The 21,431-nt window shown below is 47.2% G+C and overlaps 1 protein-coding gene and 1 non-coding gene across 3 annotated transcripts in view; one reads left to right on the top strand and one right to left on the bottom strand.

The window, feature by feature from the left end:
• C5 (complement C5) overlaps window positions 1–21,431 on the bottom strand; it is a 352,588-nt gene that overhangs the window by 180,028 nt on the left and 151,129 nt on the right. For both annotated transcript variants that reach the window (XM_086920988.1, XM_086920987.1), the window contains 2 exons: window positions 8,784–8,913; window positions 716–784 (listed from right to left, as the gene is read on the bottom strand). In XM_086920988.1, coding sequence (XP_086777114.1) covers window positions 716–784; window positions 8,784–8,913 — 199 coding nt within the window. The remainder of the gene's footprint in view (window positions 1–715; window positions 785–8,783; window positions 8,914–21,431) is intronic.
• Window positions 1,478–1,584, top strand: LOC147710295 (U6 spliceosomal RNA). The gene has a single exon (XR_015296240.1). It is a non-coding gene; the product is annotated as a U6 spliceosomal RNA (small nuclear RNA).

Raw genomic sequence — 21,431 nt, 5'->3', positions numbered from 1 at the left:
CAACAAAGAAAATGTAAAAATGAAAGAAAAGAAATGTTATAAGGATGATTGTGAAACGTTCCATATATTAATTTAAAAGATTTTCACCGTTGGTCAAAACCAGCACTTCAAGTTACCGAAAACCTACCTGATTTTAAATATGTAATTGTGTTGCTCTCTAAGGCAAACAGCAGGCCGAATTCTGATTAACGTTAGCCCAAATAATAAGATTTCAGTCAATATTTCTTCTATTAATATTTGTCGGTTTTAAATGTATTAGCTAGAAACACGAATTACTTGTGCAAATGTAAAACACAGCACAGTGTCCCCCAATCTACTAGATATGAACGATCATTCCCTGACACCCAGCAACCAATCTCATGGAGATAAAGAGATGTTCAAACTTTGGTGTGTGAGGTCCTGATTCACAAAGGTAAACTTACACATACATATAAGTTTAAGTTTGTTTTGAAATAAGCAAACTCTGATTTAATAGCAAGTTTATGACTGTATAGACTCCGGGGTGAGTTCTCGGCACATAAAAAGATTTTACCAGTTCTCCAGCCCGGCTGCAGAATCTTCGCAGTCGTACATTTACGATTAAATCTGACTTTGTGAATTCCAAAACAAACGTAAACTTACACAAAAGTGTAACTTACACCTGTGAATCAGGACCCTAGTGTCCCCGTATCCGAACCATGCAGAATGTTCTTAGCACACACTACTGGTCACTTACTTGCCTCTATCCTTTTATCATCGGAACTGGTGTCTCGTTTTGGTCGCACAATATCAGTGCAGGCTTTATCTAGGAAAAAATGCATTGAGGAGAGGTGAATAAATAAAAAACATGAATCATACTGCAGATTTCTGATTATTGGCACCATAAATGAGGTTAGCATTACCCCCTCATGGGTCCTCCCCGTCCCAGTCCTTACCACGTGAGGCAGTCCTGCCTCCACCCAGCCAATCAAAACGCCAGATATCCAAAGGTCGAAGGTGACATAAGCCCCTCCCACCCACCTCCATGCCTGTTTTTTTTCTGCTCCGACGGCTGTCGGAACGCTGGTGCTCCCGGTTCCTGCCTCTGTTCCTGTTTGCTTCTGGGTGTTTTTGGCGGTGCCGTGAGTGTTTCTTTTGCATTTTTAAATGCTTCTGTTTATGGTCTTTTAATGTTTTTACCGGCGCGGCCGCTCCGGTCCTCCGGCCGGCCACGCTCCTGTTCTGGGGTCAGGATGCTCCCCGTTCATGTGCTGGGCTGGGGCGGGGAGCCCTCCTGGTGTTCTGGCCCCAGGTCGTTCCGGCGCTGGTGCTTTAGTGCAGTGGCCGGCCCCTGCGGCCATGTTCTTAATATGTGGCTGTGGGTGGAGACTGCAGGGCTGCCCTTTTTTGTTTATTTTCTGTTCTCACATATGAGATTACTGTTTGGGGCAGTGTTTCCTGGAGGTTGCTGGGCACTTCCTTTCTATACCACCACCAATGTGTGTTGGGTGTTTTCCTGTTGCTCGCTTCGGCAGCACATATACTGTGCTTGGAACGATACAGAGTAGATTAGCATGGTCCCTGCACAAGGATGACATGCATATTCGTGAAGCGTTCCATATATGGGGTTTACTCCTTTACTCGCCATGTTTGAGGGGACTTCCTCTCCGGTGCATCCACGGAGCTGTTGCTCTTTGGTATGTCATATGCCTCTGGTGTCACAGGCTATCATGTGCTGAGGGTTCAAGTCCTGCCTATGCTGTCAATGTGACTTGGGATGTTCATTTTCATGCTGTGCTTTGGAAATTTGCATTCTCTTTGTCCACGTAGCATCTTTTGCAGTTTTTCTTGGACTGTTTTGCGCTGTCTGCGCTGCTGGTGCATGCGGCTATGCCATCATCTCTTGTTGGTGGGATCGTGGACGTTTTTTCCCTGTTGGGGTATACATTCGGGGATGGTCCATGAGATTTCTGGCGTTTTGTTGCTGGGTCTTTCTCCCTGATTCATTTGCTCCGGCGGGGTTTATACCCATTTTTTACCGGCCATTTCGTGCTGTCCTGTTGGCTGTACTGGCTGCGGTGTGGCTTGGCATTGCCATGCGGGGTGTTCCTCTCTTTCTGGGGACACGATTTCGCCTGGCGGTCTTTGTCACCTGGTATCCTCCATTTTTCTTCTTTTTTGCGCCTTCTCCCTCGGTCTTCGGAGGCTTCTTCCCTGGAGGTCCGGGTTGGGCGGTTGGTGGATTCCGCTCTCAAGAGTTCGTATGCTGCTTCTCCTTTTTGGGGTGTGTGCTTGCTCTTTTTCAGTCTGTGCTTTCCTAGGGATCCCTCCTTCCGGTCCCGGATGGTTGGGCCTTGTCCTCGGCTACCGGGGCGGCGGGGGCTTGTGAGATTTCTCGCTGGCCTGCGTTTTGGTGCTTTGCCATTCCCCTGGTGCCTTGGTCCTATGCCTGCATTTTTTGCACTACGTTTGGTTCCCTGCCTCTGCGGCGCCTGCTGCTGCCCCTGAATGTCAGTCCGATATGTTGTGCCCGGGTGGAGTCTCTGTGGCCTGGTGGTTGCATCTCTTCCTCTTCAGGTTATGTGTTCCACTCCTGGTGTTGACCTGCTTGTGGGTCGCCTATCTCCTTTGGTGTCATTGGTCCGGTCTGCTTTTAGAATGGTGATTCCTGTTGGTCGTCATTCTTGGTTGCCGGTTTCCATTCCGGGCTGTCCCCCTTTTAGGCCATTCTTCTTTGGCGTCGGCCAATTTTTTGTCGCTACGCTCTGTGGTGCTGGTTTTGGTGATGGAGTGGGGCCGGGGGTCCTCTTTCTCTCTGTTCCAGGTCCTGGCTCCCGTTGGTCTTTCTGTTCGGTTCTGCCTCCCGGGGCTTTGGTCGGGTTGGTGCGGCTGTGTCCCTTTCGGTTGAGCCCCTTGCAGCCCGGTTTTCCCCTCTTCTTGGTGGGTAATTTTGGCTTCCCTAGGTGTGGGAGTCACCTGTTTTTCTCGATCCCCTCCATCCGGCTGCTCAGAGGTTTGCGGTGGTTGAGTTCCGTTTCCTGTTTTCAGGTGTTTCCTTTCGGTCTCTCTCATGCTCCTCTGGTTTTTTCCACGGTGCTGGCTCCTGCTGTGGGGGTTTGCTGGCCTGGTTCCGGTTTCTGGGGTCATTTTGGGTCTGGCTGTTCCTCGTCTGGTTCCTGTTCGGGGGCTTCAGTTCCTCGGGACCGGTTTGACGCTTTGCTGGGGGCTGTTTCTCAGTGCTCGCTTCAGCGGCTCGTATGCTTTCTGCTGAGCGTTGCTGGAGGGGGTTGACATGGCCCCTGCGCTGGGATGACACGCATTTCGTGAGGCGTTCCATATATCCGGATCTGTTCTCTGTCCTGTTGGATCTTCTGCGGGTCCTACTGGGTCTCCCTCCTGCCCTGCTCGGGGTTGGTTTTATGTCCGGCAGATGGTGGTTGCCTCCTCGGCTGTGGTTCCTTGGGCTCTTGTGCACCTCGTGTCCTTGGTGTTTCTTCTGATGTCTTGTTGGGTCCTTTGTCTTGCTGATTACGAGGCTCTGGTTCCTCTCTCCCCTGGTCTGGTGGCTTTGCTCTCCTGACCTGGTGTGGGGGGTGCATTTCTGCTTTCCTCTCTCCTCTTGTTGTCCTTGGATGCCTGTCCTTGGGTTGGGGGCCCCGTTGGGGTCCTTGGTGGCCGGCTTGTCTGTTGTTCGGGCTGGCGCTCTGGGGGCTCGTTGTTGTTTGGGCCTTCTTGGGGGGTCCCGGTACGTGTCTCTGTTCCTGCGGGCTTCCCTGTCTTGTTTCTGGGCGGCGACTTCTCTGTTGTCTTTCAGAAGGTCTTGAGAGGCATCCCTGTTACGGCGGTTGGTTTCTTTACTGGAATGGTACTCTGGTTGTGCCTTCTTTTGGTGGCTTAGGCCGCTTCCTGCCGTCCTCTGTTTGGTGCTGTCTGGTGCTTGTTTCGACGGGACATGTCCTTTTGTTGGGACATTGCGTGGGTGCTTGGGACTGTGCGCTGGTGCTTGGAATAGCCCTGCGCTGGGTTGTCTTGCTACTTCGTGTAGCATTCCCTCTGTCTGTTCCGCTGTTCCAGGTCCTTTTGTCTTTGGTTTGGGTCTCTTGGTTTGGTCATTTTTGCTTCCCCTCCTGTTGCTCTTCTCCCCCGGTTTTTGTTCCGGGGTGGTCTGTCCTCGGGGGTTGCTCTCTCGTTTCCTTGGCCTTCGGGTTTTCTGTATACCTTCCCTCCCGTTTTTCTCCTCCCGGGCGCTCTGCGGAGGTTTGGGGGGTGTCGGTGTTGTTGGGTTGGCCTTGCTGTTTTTGGTTTCCGCTCCTGCTGTTGCTGTTGGGAGTCGGATTTGGCCAGCCTCCCTTGCCTCCGGCTCTGCTTCTGGGTCCGCAGCTGTCTTTGCCCTGTCTTTGGCGCTTGCTTCTGACTGCCTGTCTCTTGAGCGGGTGTCTTTGGCGTCTTTGGGCTGTTCTTCTGTGGTGGCCTGTGGCATGTGTTGGTCGCGTTGGCCTTCCGCTCTTTGGAGCTGTGATGCACTTTGGGGCTCTTTTGTTTCCTGGTGCTCTTCTCTTGGTCGGAATCCATGGTGGGGTTCCTGTTTCTGTGCTGGTTTCTCCAGCTTGGGTTTGTTGTTGGGATTTTTCCCCTTCCGCTTTGCCTGCTCGTTGACGGCGGTTTGTGCTTGTCGGGGCCTTGGGGCTTCCTCGGTGGTTGTTGCCCTTTGATGGGTCGGCTTCTTCGGAGCTTTTGCTTCATTGTCCAGGCTCTCCTGTTCTCATTTCTTCTTTGGGCCTTGCCTGCTGTTTTGCATGGTCTGCGGTTGCCCCTTTCATGCCCTTGTTAGTGGTGGACGTGTGGTGGTTGTCCACTGCGGTGTTTTCTTTTGCTGGCCTTCTCTTCCGCTTGTCGGTTGGGTGGGTTGGGCGCCTTGCTCGTTTTGTTTCCTTCTTTGCAGTTTCTGCAGGTTTGAGTAGTTTTGCGGCTTAGATCGGGCTTTTCTGCCTGTTTCTTCGTGTTTCCTTTTGCGGCTGGAGGTGTTGCTTCCTGTTTTGCCTGGTGTGGGGGTTTCTCCCTTTCCCCTTCTTTGGGTGTTCGCGGGGCTCTTCTGTTTTGCCACCGATGTTCACTACAGTCTCGGGTTTCTCCTAACCTGTTTGTCTCCTGTGGGTTCTGTGCCTGCTTCCTGTGCTGATGGGGCGGGGTCTCTATCCTGGTGCTTTGTGGGGCGGCCTTTTGGCGGTCCCGTCATACTTTTGTGCGACATTCTCGGCTTGATGTTTTTCTTGCCTCTTCTGACGATTTCTGTTGGCGTCTTGTACGCTGCTGTTCGTCGATGCTTTCTTGTTTGAAGTTTTGTACTTTTGCATGGATCCCTGGTGTCCTGCATTTTTTCTTTTTGATTTTCTGCTTGTGAGTTCCTCACGTGGTAAGGACTGGGACGGGGAGGACCCATGAGGGGGTAATGTCTTATTACTTACCGGTAATCTTCATTACCCTGATTAGGGTCCCCCCCGTCCCAGTCCTCTTCCCTCCCTCCCTCCCGCTGTGTTTGTGTCTGAGTCTTGTTGATAACAGGCATGGCGGTGGGTGGGAGGGGCTTATGTCACCTTCGACCTTTGGATATCTGGCGTTTTGATTGGCTGGGTGGAGGCAGGACTGCCTCACGTGGTAAGGACTGGGACGGGGAGGACCCTAATCGGGGTAATGAAGATTACCGGTAAGTAATAAGACATTATTTGTCAGGGGCTCCAATCAACAACGTAAGGTGAATAATTTGCACACTGACTTGTTTACGAATGGGAATGCAATTTGCGATGCAATGTAAGTACTAATAGTTGACATTGCAAACTGTAGTTTAGCAAAGCGTTGACAAATGGGAAACCTAATGAATATTAATTGGGCAGCTTTCAATATGCGAGTCAGTATGACTGACTGTGAATGCAGAGATGGAAGATAACAAGGGACAGCCGACACTTCTGTTCGTGCATTTTTAAAGTGTTTCAAAAAATAGGGGATATAAGGTCTTTTCGCAAATTCATTTTGGTTTTTGAACCAAACAATGTGCAGATATGTTTATGAATATATGACAGTTGTGTTTATTTTCCTTGACAGTGAATTAATTCCCCTGACGAAGGGCAAAATGCCCGAAATGCATTGGGCCAAGTATAATTTTGACATCTGAACATCAGTGACATTGTGAAAAATAATGATTACAACCAATTAAATTGAGTGTTTCAATAAAACTTTATTTGAAAGTAAAAAGTATAAAGGAAATCTTTCAGTGTTGTGTGCATTTGAGGACGTCATTCCCGGCTGGAATAACGCTACCACGTTCATTAATCTAGCCTCCAAGACTCAGAAGGAGGAACTCATCTAGCACCTAACTACCTTTTGGTACTGTTTTACAATTACAAGTAATTACGAGTGCGACGGTTCATTCTCTAAATTTTCGTGCATTTGCTTTCCCATGCATGAAACATTTTTTTTTTTTTAAAACAGACAGTGTCTATTAAAGTGGCAGGAGCTGTGTTTAAGGCTGCTGTAAAAATAAACCTTCAAGTTTAGGAACATATCGGGGTGGCAGGCATTGATCGTATGAGCCCCTGCCTGCTCCACCACCCCTGAGGGCTACTGACATGATTCCCGAAGGGAAATCTGTACCCAGGGGACAGGTTTACCTTCGCAAAGAAGTGTTCATGCTAAATTGGGGCTAGCATATGATCAATGGTTTGCAACCACAATTTGGGTTGCAAACAATTGACACATCCCTTTCTAAGCCACAAATATGAATTGTGCACCTTTTACAGCCCCAAAAATTGATATATCTTTTCCAAGTCACAAATAGGCAAAGGGCCCCCCTTTTACACCCACTCCAATTTGCTATTCAAAGAGGATCGCAAAGGTCCCTTTATGAGTCTGAAAGACTATTGCGACTTATTAAAAGGGATTTGTAGATTGTGAAAGCCCTTTTGCAATCTCAAAATTGTGTTTTTGGAAACGAGGGGTTTGTGACATCTAAAAGGCTTTGTACATCTGGGCCCAAGTTACTTACCTGCAACAGAGGTTTTGAACCTTGCCCACATTATAGAATCACATGGTGTACTTATCTCGCCATCCATCTGGAAAGTACCTTTTGTTTTTCCCTGAGAACTTCTAAGAGCTGAATATTGAATATCACTTTGATAATTTTACCACTATCTTTGGGATCAACACGTCTGATTCAAAAATGTTACTTTTTTAATTCAGTGGAGACCCACCCACATTTCTCAAACATTAGGTCAGAGTACCTCTACTCTGACCCCTTATGTTAGTTTTCAGAAATGTTAAGTCCCGGGAACCGTTCCCTATCAATAAAATGTTGGGCACAACTTTCTGTTCCGGTTCTGTTCAGCCAGTCAGAGCATTCCCGTTTGCACGTGCATTCGCGATTTCTCGCAAAACTGTCGCGAGATATCCGCGGCCAGATATATAACTATAATATTCAGCCTACATTTCGCAAAAACTTCTGAACTGATTTCCCCAAGTAGGCAAAAGGCACTTCCTTGCACCAACATCTACATCCCTGCCAAATTTGGTGTAAGTCTGTTTTAGCGGTTCGGCTGTAGCTGTGGCTAAATGTTGCTATGGGAATTAACATTACAGACACACCCTTATTTCGCACCCCGAAATCTTGGTCCCCACTGCACGGATCACCCCCAAGCTTTCCATGAGAACCAGAACCTACCTTGACACTTTTTTCGTAAAATGTCATGAAGATTGGTCAAATTATGCCAAAGTTATAGGCAAGTCAAAAAATGTTTTTCGTATGGAAACTAGGTCTTAACTATAACTACCAACTGGCAACCACCAGTAGGTAATATATATATAGATATATATAAATTCACAGTGGTTTTATCATTGCCCAGACACATATAGGGCCTTATTTATGAAAAGTGATGCATCACTGCGTGAAAACAGCAACACTTTTCAGTGCGCCCTCCTTGCGACACCAAGGGTGCGCCATATTTACTGTATGGCACCACATGTCCCAAGGATTTACAGATACGCCAGTATTCCTGACATATCTGTATTTGCAAAAGTGGCTCATTGCTAGGGTGTAACTGTACAAATGTGGAAAGGCCTGTAGGTAATAACTACTATAGAAGACATCAAAAGAATGCCACAGAAGAGAATTAGTGCCTCTAGAGGTCTTGATATGAAATTAGGGCATCGCCATCTCTACCAGAAATAATAAATATTCCGAAAAAGGGTAGAAAATGTAAGAAATAGACTCCCAGATAAACTAAGGCAAGTGGAAACGGTAAATGGATTCAACTAGCATTCATCAGCCATGAGGCACAATAATACTGGGTGAGGAAGGTAAAGCTGGAGACCACACAGAATCCTGGGATGCTAGGTAGAAAAGCATTTAGCATGTTGTAGCTTCTAACACCATTCAATAAACTAATAAAAATACTGCGCAAATGATATATTGCATTAGGACTAAAGACCACTCCATTAGTAATGCCGTAAGGGGTGATTTGGAACGTATACGTCTTGGTTAAACAAGACAAATGTGAAATTATGTGGCTACAATGTTATTTTAAAAAGTAATTCTATTACGTGGTCATCTCCAAATGAAAGAAGATAACCCACCAAACTATTAACCTGACAGCAGTTCCATCTTGAAAGGTGGAGTCTGGTATCAGGGAGAGAGAGGTATTCTGTTATCCTATGTGTTGGAAGTTAGTAGAAGAAGTTAACAAGCATTTGACCGGGGTGGTTAGAGGATTGCTGGACTAGTTGGTCCTATTAAATACAGATCATCGAAGGAAGGAGGTAATGTGGTGTTCAAGTACCTTGACCAGTTGGTGCCTTGGCATTGGCATTAGTAATTAGTGTAAGTCCAGCCAAGTTGAACACGTCTGTGTTGTCTTTCCCACCTCCTGCACCACAGCCCAAGTCACTCTTTTCGAACTCCCGCAGGACCTGTAGCAAAAGAGTTCAGTGTGAAAGGCAACACAGTTGAAAAATTGATCCATCAGCTTTCTCTGCAAAACATCAACCTTACTAATCAAACCCATTTCCCTGTACAACCGCAACATTATGGACATGTGACAACTCTGGGGCAACAGGAATTGTATGGATATGTAACCTTTCCCTGGACAAAGGAAATATTGTGAATATGCTACCTTTCCATAGACCATGTCATCCTTAAAAATATGTGACATTCTTCTAACCTTTCCCAACCAAGATCTGTAGCCTTTCCATGAACACTGGGCACAGTATGGATCTGGTACCTTTCCCTAAACAGTGGCAACAATATGGGTATGGAAAATGTACCTAAACAATGACAATGGAAACACTTTCCTGGAAAATGGCAACAGCTGCCTAAAATACTTTCTCCATAAGATGACAAAAAAAATCTACATTATAGATATGTGACATATCTCTGCACAAGAGCAACATTTCTTATTGGTAACCTTCCCCGGAGCAATGGCAGCAGTACAGATCTGTGATGTTCCCTGGCACAGTGGCAACATTGAAGTTGTGCGCTATTTCTCAGCACAGTGGCATTGCAACCAGACAGTGAACGTTCTGTGGTCAATAGAAGAATTACTTAGTTTTACATTGTTATGGATGATAGTGACATCACTGACATATATCCTTAGCAGGGGCAATATCGTTGAATAGTACTATTTCACTGGAATCTGAACATATTACTCAAGTGTGGCCTTTCCCTTTGCAACAACAATATTATTGACCATTGGTCTTTCTCAGTGGAGTGGTCTATAGTTTACTCTGAACTACAACTAAGCATGGGCAAATTTTGCGAATTCGGCGTTCGCAAATTTGCGGATTTTTTTTTGTGTTCGCAAGGGTTTCTGCCAGTTCGCAAGGGTTTTGTACCAGTTCATAATTGCGAACTTACTTGTCGGCTCGCAACGGTCACGACTTTGTTGTTTCTACGTCTGGTTCATCATCACAGGTTCACAGCACCCTCTGTTTCACCACTGACACCCTCTTATTCCCCCATGCCACCCTCTGGTACATCACTGCCACCCTCTGATTCATCACTGTAGATTATGGGGGGGGGGGGAAAGCAAGCACACCTGCCCTGCTTCAACTGACATGAATTAATTTGGGGTTGATTAATGTGTCACTGAATTTAAACTTCCTGTCTGGCACCTGCTTCCTTATCTGTAATTTGCTTTCTGTTGCAGTGCAATTTGTTTTCCCAGGACCTTTGTGGCCTACTTGTAGCTATTCTATGAGCCTGCTGTGAGGGTCAGAGCAGGGTCATAGAATAGTTGCAAGTAGGCAACTGAACTCTGGAGGGGCCCCTCGGGAAGCACTACAGGGAATGGTTACTAATGATGAGTTTGAACTTTTGCACCTGCTGAGTGCTTTCAGTTTTGCAAAACTCGTTTTTCTGCAGAACAGCAACTGTAAAGCCCCAAACAAACGTAGGCAACTGAACTCTGGAGGGGCCCCTTAGGAAGAACTACAGGGAATGGTTACTAATGATGAGTGAACTTTTGCACCTGCTAAGTGTTTTCAGTTTTGCAAATCTCATTTTTCTGCAGAACAGCAACTGTAATGCCCCAAACAAACTTACTTGTGAAAGTTGATTTCTAATCCAAAAGTGATCCAAAGAAAGTCAAAAAGGCCTCAAATCCAAAAAAGTGCAGGCAAATGTCAACCTGAGGAGTTATTCTGATAAAAATCATCATTTTCAGAAGGTTTATGCTGCTTGCTGGTGGATTTCTTGTGCAGAATTGCAAATTTTGTAATTTCGTGAGTGCGAGATTGTTGCTGCCCGCGGCATCTACATGTTCGCAATTGCGAACTCTCGCGATGCATCGCCAAACTCCAGCGGGATCCCGCAGCAAGATCCAAAATGGCGCAGTACTCGCAAAATATAGAGAAAAACAACTCGGCAAATGCTGAATGAAGGTAAGTGAACGCCGCACGGCGCAATATTGTATCACCAAGTAAAAAAATCCGCTGCATGCGAATTTTCGGTAAATTCGCGAGAGTTCGCGCATTGCGAATTTACCGAAAATCCGCAAAATCCGCGAGCGGAACGGATTTTCTGCCCATGCTTAACTACAACACTAAAGGTGAAAGCCCTTTCCTCGCTGTTTACATCCTGCCCGCCATAACTGCAAAACACAGCTTACCAAGCACTGAACTTTGGGAAATGGGGACACTAAAGTCCATGTAACTGATAAATTGGTCACTGACACTATTTAACTAATATGAGAGTCTGCTTTAGGTCTGCTTATATTTGACTCCTAGACTAACTTAACATTTAGAGTTGTAGGACGCTCTCAAGGACATTTAAAATGCAAATGACACCCTCACTCAGCCAGTCCACCCTTACCCCTTTATCAGTGATGAAGATTCATGTGGCTCTCTGATCACTGCCACTCTATTAAGGTGGAGTTTTTGCAAATATTATTTGACCCTTCTGCACTGATGAAGACCCTGGTATTATTTACATGAATGGGCCGAAACATAGTCATAGCCTTATATGGACTGCAGACATATCATTCAGTGAACAATCTTGCAAGAGGCAAATCCTATTTAGCACCCCTTTTGTTCCTAATTATGTACAGCCTAATTATGTTTAACCTTATGTGTTGACCATTACATCTGTGTGTTTTTTACTGTTTCACAGCTAATTTGTGAAACGTTTCCCAAACACAGGAACAGCTAGTGATGGTTCACATGGAAACCTGCAATTTCCTCCAAGATAGCTAAGTAGTTCTATTTTGTTACTAATATTAGAGGGTTCAGAATCAACAATGGGCCTGATGTACAAAGCACTGGTTACAAAATACTGGTCGCAACCTGTGGGTAACTCAGGGAAACCACCAATGTATTAATAGGTCGGTTTGCAAAATAGGGCTTTGGGAGGAGAGGCCGACCAGCGGGAGGACAGGCCCTCCCGGGGGATTTTGGCCTGGGAGGGGGAGGGGCAGCCAGCACCTCAGTTGGGCTGGTTGGGCTTTGTGGGCTCCTTTTGGGCTGTTTGGGCTGGTCTTGGGCTATCTGGGCAGCCAGCACCTCAGTTGGGTTGGTTGGGCTTTGTGGGCTCCTTTTGGGCTGGTTGGGCTCGTCTTGGGCTATCTTTGGGCTAGTGGGATATTTAGCCAGACATTTTGCGGAAACTACCCACCATTTTGGTGGTAGTGACCCCGCAGCCGGATGTAGGTGTCCTTGGGGTTTATCTGTTTGGTTTCTCTGTTTGGGTTTTGTGGCCTATTACTTGGCTTGGTGTTTTGCCTGTGTTAGTTGGCTGTGGTGGTGTACTGAGGGCTTCCCTATCGTGGGTGGAAGTTTGACTTACTGGGAGCCTTCTGTCCTGCGTGGGCCTCTTGGCGGTGCCTGGCTGGCCTGGGCGCGGTTTTCGGCGCGCTCCTCTTAGTCCCTGTATTGTGGGCGCACTGCTTTTATTTGCGTGACATCTGAGACTGCAGTGATTCTGGTAATGTTGGGGTACGAAGATCCGAAGGTGCTGGAGGCTCTCCGCCTCTAAGAAGAGGCGGGCCGCATGGACCTGCTGCGGCGCGGTGTGAAGGTAAGGCTGCCGCGGCGCGCGGCGATCAACGCCGCGGCGGCTGTGCTGGCGGTGGAGCGGCCGTGTGTTTGGCGGTGTTTGGGGGCGGGGGAGGGGGCAGGAGAGGGGGCGGGGCCACGGAGAAGGGGAGAGTGCTCAGCACGGTCGCATGTTTGCTGAGGCAGTGTGCAGGGGGTGGGGGCAGGGGGAGTTGGGCAAGGCCCAGCGGCCACAAATTACGTTCATGGAAGAGGCTCCGGGGCTCCTAACGCAGTCACAGCAGCTGTAGTGGCGGCGCAGGAGGGACGTGGGGTGCTCGGCGGGGGGGAATGGCCCAACGGGGGATGCTCATGCATGAGAGAGTGAACAGGTTTTGGGGAGGCCCCTGGACAGGATGACATTGGGGGGTGTCTCCCCTCCTAATTGATAGCTTGGACGCAGAGGGGGAGGGGGGAGGACTGGGGGTGCCGCTAAGGGGGTTGGGAGTGTGGCAGGAGTGATCAGGCCGATGTCCCCTTGGGGGGGCAGATGACAGCGATTGCAGTTCCTGGCACGAGGGGTCCAGGTATGAGGAATTGGGGGGTGAGGGGGCAGGGTCCGACCTGTACTGGTGGACCTTGGGGTGCGGGCCGGCTTCCACAGCGGGATCGGGGCGCATGGAGGGTGGGAGGGTTGGGGTGGACGGGGGCCTGAGAAGGTGGGATCGGGTGGGGCACAGAGGGATCAGAGGGGTGGGGGCCGGTGCGGCGGGAATTGGAAGCATTGGTTTGGAGTGCGGGGAGGAGGAGGGGGGAAGTTGGGGGAAAAGAGGGTGGGGTTGGCAGGGCCCTGGTAGGGAGCGGGGGAGGTGGCGGGACACCCCAGCGCATCGAGGTGGGCATTCAGCGGGATGGGGTAGGGGGGTGTGGGGGAAGCGGGGGGTTCTACAGGGCCATGGAGTCATATTAACCCGCCATGCTGGACTCCACCTATTTCTCCCCACAGGAACGGCTGGTGAGGTGCTCGGGAGAGCAGCATGCGGCTCCAAACCGCCGAGAGCATGGGCCGGCTCTGCTTTATGCGGGCGGTCGAGCTCCCACGAGGGACCGGCCGATAGAGCCCATGAGAGGTGGGCGGTAGGTCCCCGCCAGCCCCACCCCAAAGTGTCAAAACGGCCGCCGGGGGAAGGGAGCAGAGGTCCGTCAGTTCTGATCGGGACCCCGTGATGGAACCTGAGGAGAGGAGAAGGGAGAGTGTTGACTTGGGTGAATTGTTGACTAACTCCAGGGAGAAGGCGAGGCTTAGTCGGCTGGAGCCCATGGAGGGTGGCCGTTGGCGTGATGTGGATATGAAGGGCTTCAGCTGGATTATGATGAGGACAGCACTGAGGACGGAGAGATTCGGGAGGGGCGGGAACGGGGGGACAGAGTAATGTTGTTCCTAGTGTGTTTCCCCGAGGAGGAGCAGATTGGAGAGAGTGGCGGCCCCCTCTGCTCAACTGGTTAGGGTGCGGGATCTGGTGCGGACGCCGACCTTGACGCCAGGTAAGGAAGGTGGTGGAGCAGGGAGCGGGTCGGGTGGGGCCCACCGGGGCATGGGGTCTGTGGGCACTGATGCCAAGGGAGGGGAGGAAGGAGTGCGACTTAATAAAGGGACGTACGTGAAGGACATGGGGGTGGGCCTGGACGCGGAGGGCGTCAGTGGGGTGGGGGGCGTTAAGCCGGATGGGAGTGCCAAGGGGGTTGACGGTTGGAAGGAGAGCCATGACTTACTGGTGCGTAAGCTCCCATATATGGGCATCACAAAGCCCCTGGGGGCGCACCTGTCCTTGGCCACCAAGGAGAAGATTTGGAAAGGGATTATGTAGATATTTTGAACCTCCTACATCGTGAGCTGACGGCAAAGGAAGGATAGAAAGAGGAGGAGCAGGAATTGGTGAAGAGGCTTGAGGTGCCATTAACCGGTATACAGTCAAAATATCGAGTTTTTTATTTCGAATTACATTAATATAGATTCAAAAATATAGAATGGACACAATATCGACTGGACAGAATATAGACTACAAAAATATCGACTAGAATAGCATTACTATCGATTCCAAAATATAGAATGGACAAAATATCGAATGGACAGAATACAGACAACAAAATATCGAATTAGAGGTAAGTAAGTTAATATCAACTTTTTAAAGTGTTTTTTATGTTACTATATGTGTGAAAAGTGTATATTTATTTTATAATTTATTTTAATTAATTAATTTTATGGTATTTTATTTTTGCGTAATATAAATCAGTAGCGGGTTGTGGGTTTATAGGGGAATAGGGTGGGAAGTAATTTAATTATAATTAATTATTTATGTTAATTTATTTATTGGTATTTATTTTGAATTAATTGTTAATTATTTATTAATTGGTAATTAATTACAATTTAATTGGTAATTCATTTTAATTAATTGATTAGTTGATACTTATGTTAGTTATATTAATTTATTTTCTGTAGCGGGTTGTGGGTTTATAGGGGAATAGAGTGGGAAGTAATTTAATTATAATTAATCAAATATGTTAATTTATTTATTGGTATTTATTTTGAATTGAATATTAATAGGTAATTAATTATAATGTAATTGGTAATTAATTTTTATTAATTGATTAATTGGTAATTAATTAAAATTAAATTGGTAATTCATTGTTGATTAATTAATAATTGATAAGTAATTAAAATATAATTGGTAATTAATTTTAATGAATTGATTAAATGTTACTCATGTTAATTGTATTAAGTTATTTTCAGTAGTGGGTTGTGGGTTTATAGGGGAATAGGGTGGGAAGTAATTTAATTTTAAATAATTACATTTTTAATTTATTTATTGGTTATTTTTGTTGAAATTAATACATTTATTATAAAAAAAACTAATAATTATTTTTAAAAAAATTAATTGGTATTAATATTTAATTAATTTTCATTCATATATGAAGTATTTACGTTCCCTACTGTTGCACTCTCTGGAGTGGGAATAATAATTTTTACTCCTACGCTATCCAACGCTTTCCCTACTGTTGCACTCATTGGAGTGGGAATAGTAATTTTTATCCCTACGCTATCCAATGCTTTCCCTACTGTTGAACTCTCTGGAGTGGGAATAGTAATTTTAACCCCTACGCTATCTAGCGCTTTCCCTACTGTTGCACTCACTGGAGTGGGAATACTCATTTTTACCCCTACGCAATCCAACGTTTTCCCTACTGTTGCACTCACTGGAGTGGGAATAGTAATTTTCACCCCTACGGTATCCAAGGTTTTCCCTACTGTTGCACTCTCTGGAGTGGGAATAGTAATTTTTACCACTACTCTATCAATGTTTTCCCTACTGTTGCACTCATTGGAGTGGGAATAGTAATTTTTACTCTCCCGCTATCCAACGCTTTCCCTACTGTTGCACTCATTGGAGTGGGAATAGTAATTTTAACCTCTAAGCTATCCAACGCTTTCCCTACTGTTGCACTCACTGGAGTGGGAATAGTAATTTTTACCCTCCTGCTATCCAACGCTTTCCCTACTGTTGCACTCTCTGGAGTGGGAATAGTAATTTTTACCCTCCCGCTATCCAACGTTTGTGTTGTGGGAATAGCAATTGTTATCCCTACGCTATCCAACGCTTTCCCTACTTTTGCACTCTCTGGAGTGGGAATAGTAATTTTTACTCCTACGCTATCCAACGCTTTCCCTACTGTTGCACTCTCTTGAGTGGGAATAGTAATTTTTACCCCTACGCTATCCAACGCTTTCCCTACTGTTGCACTCTCTGGAGTGGGAATAGTAATTCTTACCCTCCCGCTATCCAACGCTTTCCCTACTGTTGTACTCACTGGAGTGGTAATAGTAAATTTAACCCTCTCGCTATCCTATGGTAAATATATTGTATATTTTATTATTAATGCAACTGCCACTCAACAATGGCTCGCCAAAGCGGCTGAGTCGTGTCTGCCTACATCAAACACTAATAGAAACAGACACCGCCCTCCGGCCCCCTGGTTTACTGACTCCCTTAAAGAGGAAAAAACCAAATGCAAGGTACTTGAAAGAGTGTGGCGCAAAGACTTTGCTCCGGACAAGAAAAAACGATATCAAATTGGCAGAAACTTATATCATACAGCATGTAAGAAAGCACGCGCCGTATATGTTTCTAATACCATCGCGGAAGCTGTGAGTAAACCTAAAACTTTATTCAACACGGTCAAAGATCTAGCGGGAGCTCAAACCACTGCCCCGGCCCGCCCATTAAACAAAAACCAATGTCAGGACCTCGCCCAATTCTTTTTTGATAAAATAGAGAAATTAATCAATTGGAATAGACAAGAATAACGCTGATACCACCACCAAACACGATCTGGTGAACACTCCCACTGTTAATCAAACCCTACACAATTGGCCGCCTATAACAATGGATACCCTTCAATCTATCTTGAAGTCTATCAAATCCGGCTCTCCGCAGGATCCTATTCCTATGAATATCATGAAAGAGCTAGACTCCTCCTCCCTTAAAATCATTGTTGACACCTTCAATTCATCCTTGGAGCTCGCCGAAGTACCCAGTCTATGGAAACATGCTATAGTAACCCCTCTCCTAAAAAAACCAACAGCAGACCCTGATATTTTAGCTAACTATAGACCCATCTCCCTTCTCCCAGCCTTCTCTAAATGTCTGGAGAGACATGTACATTCTGCCCTTACCACATTTGCCGAAGAAAACTCCCTTCTCCATCCAACCCAATCGGGTTTCCGAGCGGGTTTCTCTACAGAAACCGCTCTGCTGGGAGTCTCTGAGACTATCCGGAAACATCTTGACGATGGTCAAACGGTTGCGCTTATTCTACTAGACTTAAGCGCAGCCTTTGACACTGTGTCACACAAAAAGCTGCTTATCATGCTAGAAAATAATGGAATTCAAGGCAATGCCTTGAAATGGATCAAATCCTTCCTGGAACAATGGACCTTCCAGATAGCTTCATCTATGGCATGCTCGGAATTATTCAATTCCCCACATGGAGTACCGCAATTTTGAGCCCTCTTTTCTTTAATCTGTACCTAAGACCCCTGGCAGATTTAGCTGAAAAATCTGGGCTGACGTTTATGACGTACGCAGATGATTCCCAGATTATCTTCAGGCTATCAGAATCCCATCCTTCTTCTCCGTCTCTGCTTAAACAAGGTCTCCAGAACATCTCCAATTGGATGAATGTGAATCAGCTGAAATTAAACAGAGACAAGACAGAGATTCTTTTAATGGTTAAACAACCCGACCTATGGAATGCCTCACATTGGCCTTCCCAGATAGGAAATCTTCCAACACCAGTTTCTCATGCTAGAAATCTGGGGGTAATCCTGGACGACGCTTTGTCCATGAAGCAACGGGTCAGCAAAGTGGTTGGACTCTGCTTCACCATCCTGAGATGGCTCAGAAAGATACTATGGATGCTGCCCATCTCTATGCAGAAAACAGTAGTCAATGCCTTAGTTACATCCCGGCTTGACTACGGGAACATCTTATATCTAGGTGCCAACAAAGGAACAAGAAAAAGACTTCAGATGATTCAAAATGCGGCTGCCCGGATTCTCTGTCAAATACCCAAAAATACCCATGTGACCCCTTACTTGCGCAAACTTCACTGGCTCATAGTGGAAAACCGCATCAAATTTAAGACCTTAAACTATATGTTTAAAATAAAAGCAGGCACTGCACCCAAATACCTTCAGGCATTAGTGCACCCCTACATCCCTAAAAGAAATTTACGGTCACTCTCAGCAGCAACATACTGTGTGCCCAGATTTAAGCTTTCCAGAATGGGAGGGAGATCCTTTGCACATCAGGGTCCTTCTATGTAGAATACCTTACCTATCCACATACGCAAAGAAGAGAGCTATTCTAAGTTCAGGAAAGAAATAAAAACCTGGTTATTCGATCAATAATTCTGAATGACCTATGACGTTCCACTCTCACTGTTTGCTGTGTCTTTGGCGCCGGGAAACCCTTCCTGGGTAGCTGTTGCGCCTTACAAGTTCATAAAATAAATAAATAAAATATATATGTATTATTTTTTTTAAATTATATTAATTATCTATTAGTTTAAATGTTATTTAAGTATTTTAGGTATTTTTAAGTTAGTTATATTTATTATTTTATTAATTTTAAATTACTTTTAACTATTTTAAAAAGTTGATATTTTGACTATCTATATTTTTTACATCGATATTTTTGATTCAATATTTTTGTACTTACCTTTTTGGAGATAGGAAGTCGAGATTTTGGCATTCTATATTTTTAACTCGATATTTTTGTATATCGATATTTTTGACATCGATATTTTGTCAGTGATCACCTTTGACCATAGAAAATTGGTCGGCGGGGTTTTTGATATTCACCAGCGTGCACTGTGAGAAGTGCCCAGAGCAGGCGGTCGCGCTTTTCAAATACATGGACGTGATGCAGAGGGCGCAGGTCACATATGGGGGATACGCGTGGACGCACTATGATGAGGAGTTTTGGACGCTATGGGCGGGGGACCCGGACAGGAAGTGAGGTGAGATTGATATGGCGCGGCGGCTGGTGGCGTCGGTGGGTGTGGGAGCCCTCATGACGAAAGGGGACATTAAGTCGGCATTCAGGCTGCTGCCGGTGCATCCGGAAGATCACCAGTTTGACGGGGACATATCACCAGTTTGACGGGGACATATTTGTGGATAAGGCACTGCCCATTGGGTATTCGATCTTGTGCGCTTTGTTTGAGCGCTTCAGTAACTTTTTGCAGTGGGCTTTTTCCTGGCACATTGGTAAGGTAATGGTGACGCACTACCTGGATGACTTCTTGGTGAGACGGCCTGGTTCAGCAGACTGCCAGCAGCAGCTGGACGGTTTTACGGAAACTTATCGGTGTGCCCTTGGCGCCAGAGAAGAAGCAGGGCCCCAGTACAGTGCTGTCATTTCTGGTCATAGGAAGCACGCCTGCCGGAGGACAAGAAGGTGCTTATGGTGGCATTGGTGGATGGCAGGGGCGGTGGTGTGCAGAGGAATGGCTGCCACATTGGCAAGGCGGGGGACGGAGCATTGCTTTCTTGGAGCTCTTCCCGCTCGTGGTGGCAGTGACAGTGTGGGCGCAGGAGTGGCGCACAAACGGGTGATTTTTAAGGTAGACAACATGGTGGTAGTACAGGTCACTAACAGACCATCCGCCAGGGACCCACAGGTGCTCAAGTTGATGAGTGTGTTTATTATGAGGTGTTAGGAGCATGATATTTTGTTTCAAGCTCTGCATGTTCCCGGGGGGACAATGACATTGCGGATGCTTTGTCTCGTTCACGGTGGCAGAGGTTCCATGGGCTAGCCATGGAGGCAGACAAACACAAGACGCTGGTGCCGCTGGGGCTGTGGCACGTGGGAGAAACCGGGTCGTACAGCTGGTAAGAGCGTGGGTGGCGGTTTCTACCTGGAGAGCGTACGAACAGGCATGGTGGGAATTTCTGGACGGTGGGGCGGTGCGGCAGGACGATCGTTGGCGGCGGTGCAAGCAGGTGGTGCAGTTTATGCTGCGAATGATGGACAAAGGGATGTCAAAGGTGACGATTGCTGGTAAATTGGCGGCTGTCGCCTTCATGGGGAAGTTGTGGTGGGGATATGCACTGTCTGCGGGGGAACTGGGAGCGCGTTTGTTGGAAGGTTGGGCACGGGAGAAGGTTGCCAGAGTCTGTTGCCGCCGGCCCCTCACTGTGTGTCTTCTTGACACCTTGATTCAGCTTATTTCCATCTGCCACAATCGGGAGGAGACTGGACTGTTTTCCACGCTTGTGGATGTATTTTGGGGCGTTTTGAGTTTCGAAGCCGGTGGCGAGCAGGGGAGGGCCTGGGATGCGGTGGAGGGACATGGAACTGAGGACCCGGGAAATGGCGGTGAGATTGCGACGTTCTAAGACCGACCAATGGGGGGCGGGGATGTGGGTTGTGCTGGGTCCAGTGGAGTCAAGTGCGGTGTGCCCGGCGGTTTGGGGTAGGTTTTTGGCGTCTGCGCAGCAGGCAGGGTCAGGCGAAGTTTTCTGTTGGGGTGACCATAAAAGGGTGACGGCGTCTCAGTTGTTAGGGGTCCTGCGGCATGCCCTACGTGCCATGGGTGAGGACCTGAGGGTTTTTGGGACACTCTCGTTACGCATTGGGGCGGCGACGGATGCAGCACGACAGGGTTGGGGGCGGGAGGAACTCATGCGCTTAGGGCGTTGGAAGTCGGACTGCTATAAGATGTATATTAGGCTGCGGGGAGTGGGGTTGGAGGACTGCGCTTGATGGCGTTTTTTTCTGGTGGCTCACATATGTATCTTTGCAGGTGCAGTGGCGGGGCCAGAGAAGCTGTCCTGTCCATCCTCAATGTGGGTCATTCCTTCGCAAAACGGGCGGAACGTGCAGAATGGGAAAAGGAAAAGTTTGGATCTCGGATTGGACCCAGGGTTGTTTGTTTGTCACTGGCAGGGAAAAGGGGGTATGCGGTGGCATGAGCTGTTGCCAGTGTTGAGTAAGGTGGTCATGAGGGGAGTGTGTCCGGATGTGCTGATTATACACCTAGGGGAGAATGATTTAGTACAGTGCAGGGGATCTGGATTTAGTCAAGCAAATGAAGAGGGATTTGTTGGAGGTGCGGCGCCAGTGGTCAGGCTTCCATGTTATATGGTCAGAATTAATACTGAGGCGGATATGGAGAGGAGCGGAACAGCCGACGGCCAGAGATAGGGCGCGCAGGAAGGTTAACAGGGAGATGAAGTAATTTTGCAAGAAGGAAGATCTGTGTAGGATGGAACATCCGGAATTACGCTATGGGGCAGTGTACTCTTTTCGGAAAGACAGAGTGCATCTATCTCGGTATTGGATGGAGTTGTACATTATGCAATTGAAGGAGGCACTAGATAGTGCCATAGAAGTATG

The sequence above is a fragment of the Lissotriton vulgaris genome, chromosome 5, assembly GCF_964263255.1.
Source record: "Lissotriton vulgaris chromosome 5, aLisVul1.2, whole genome shotgun sequence".
In the NCBI taxonomy this organism is placed as follows: domain Eukaryota; kingdom Metazoa; phylum Chordata; class Amphibia; order Caudata; family Salamandridae; genus Lissotriton; species Lissotriton vulgaris.
The sequence above is the reverse complement of the archived record's forward strand: the minus strand, read 5'-3'. Positions and strand labels throughout refer to the sequence as shown.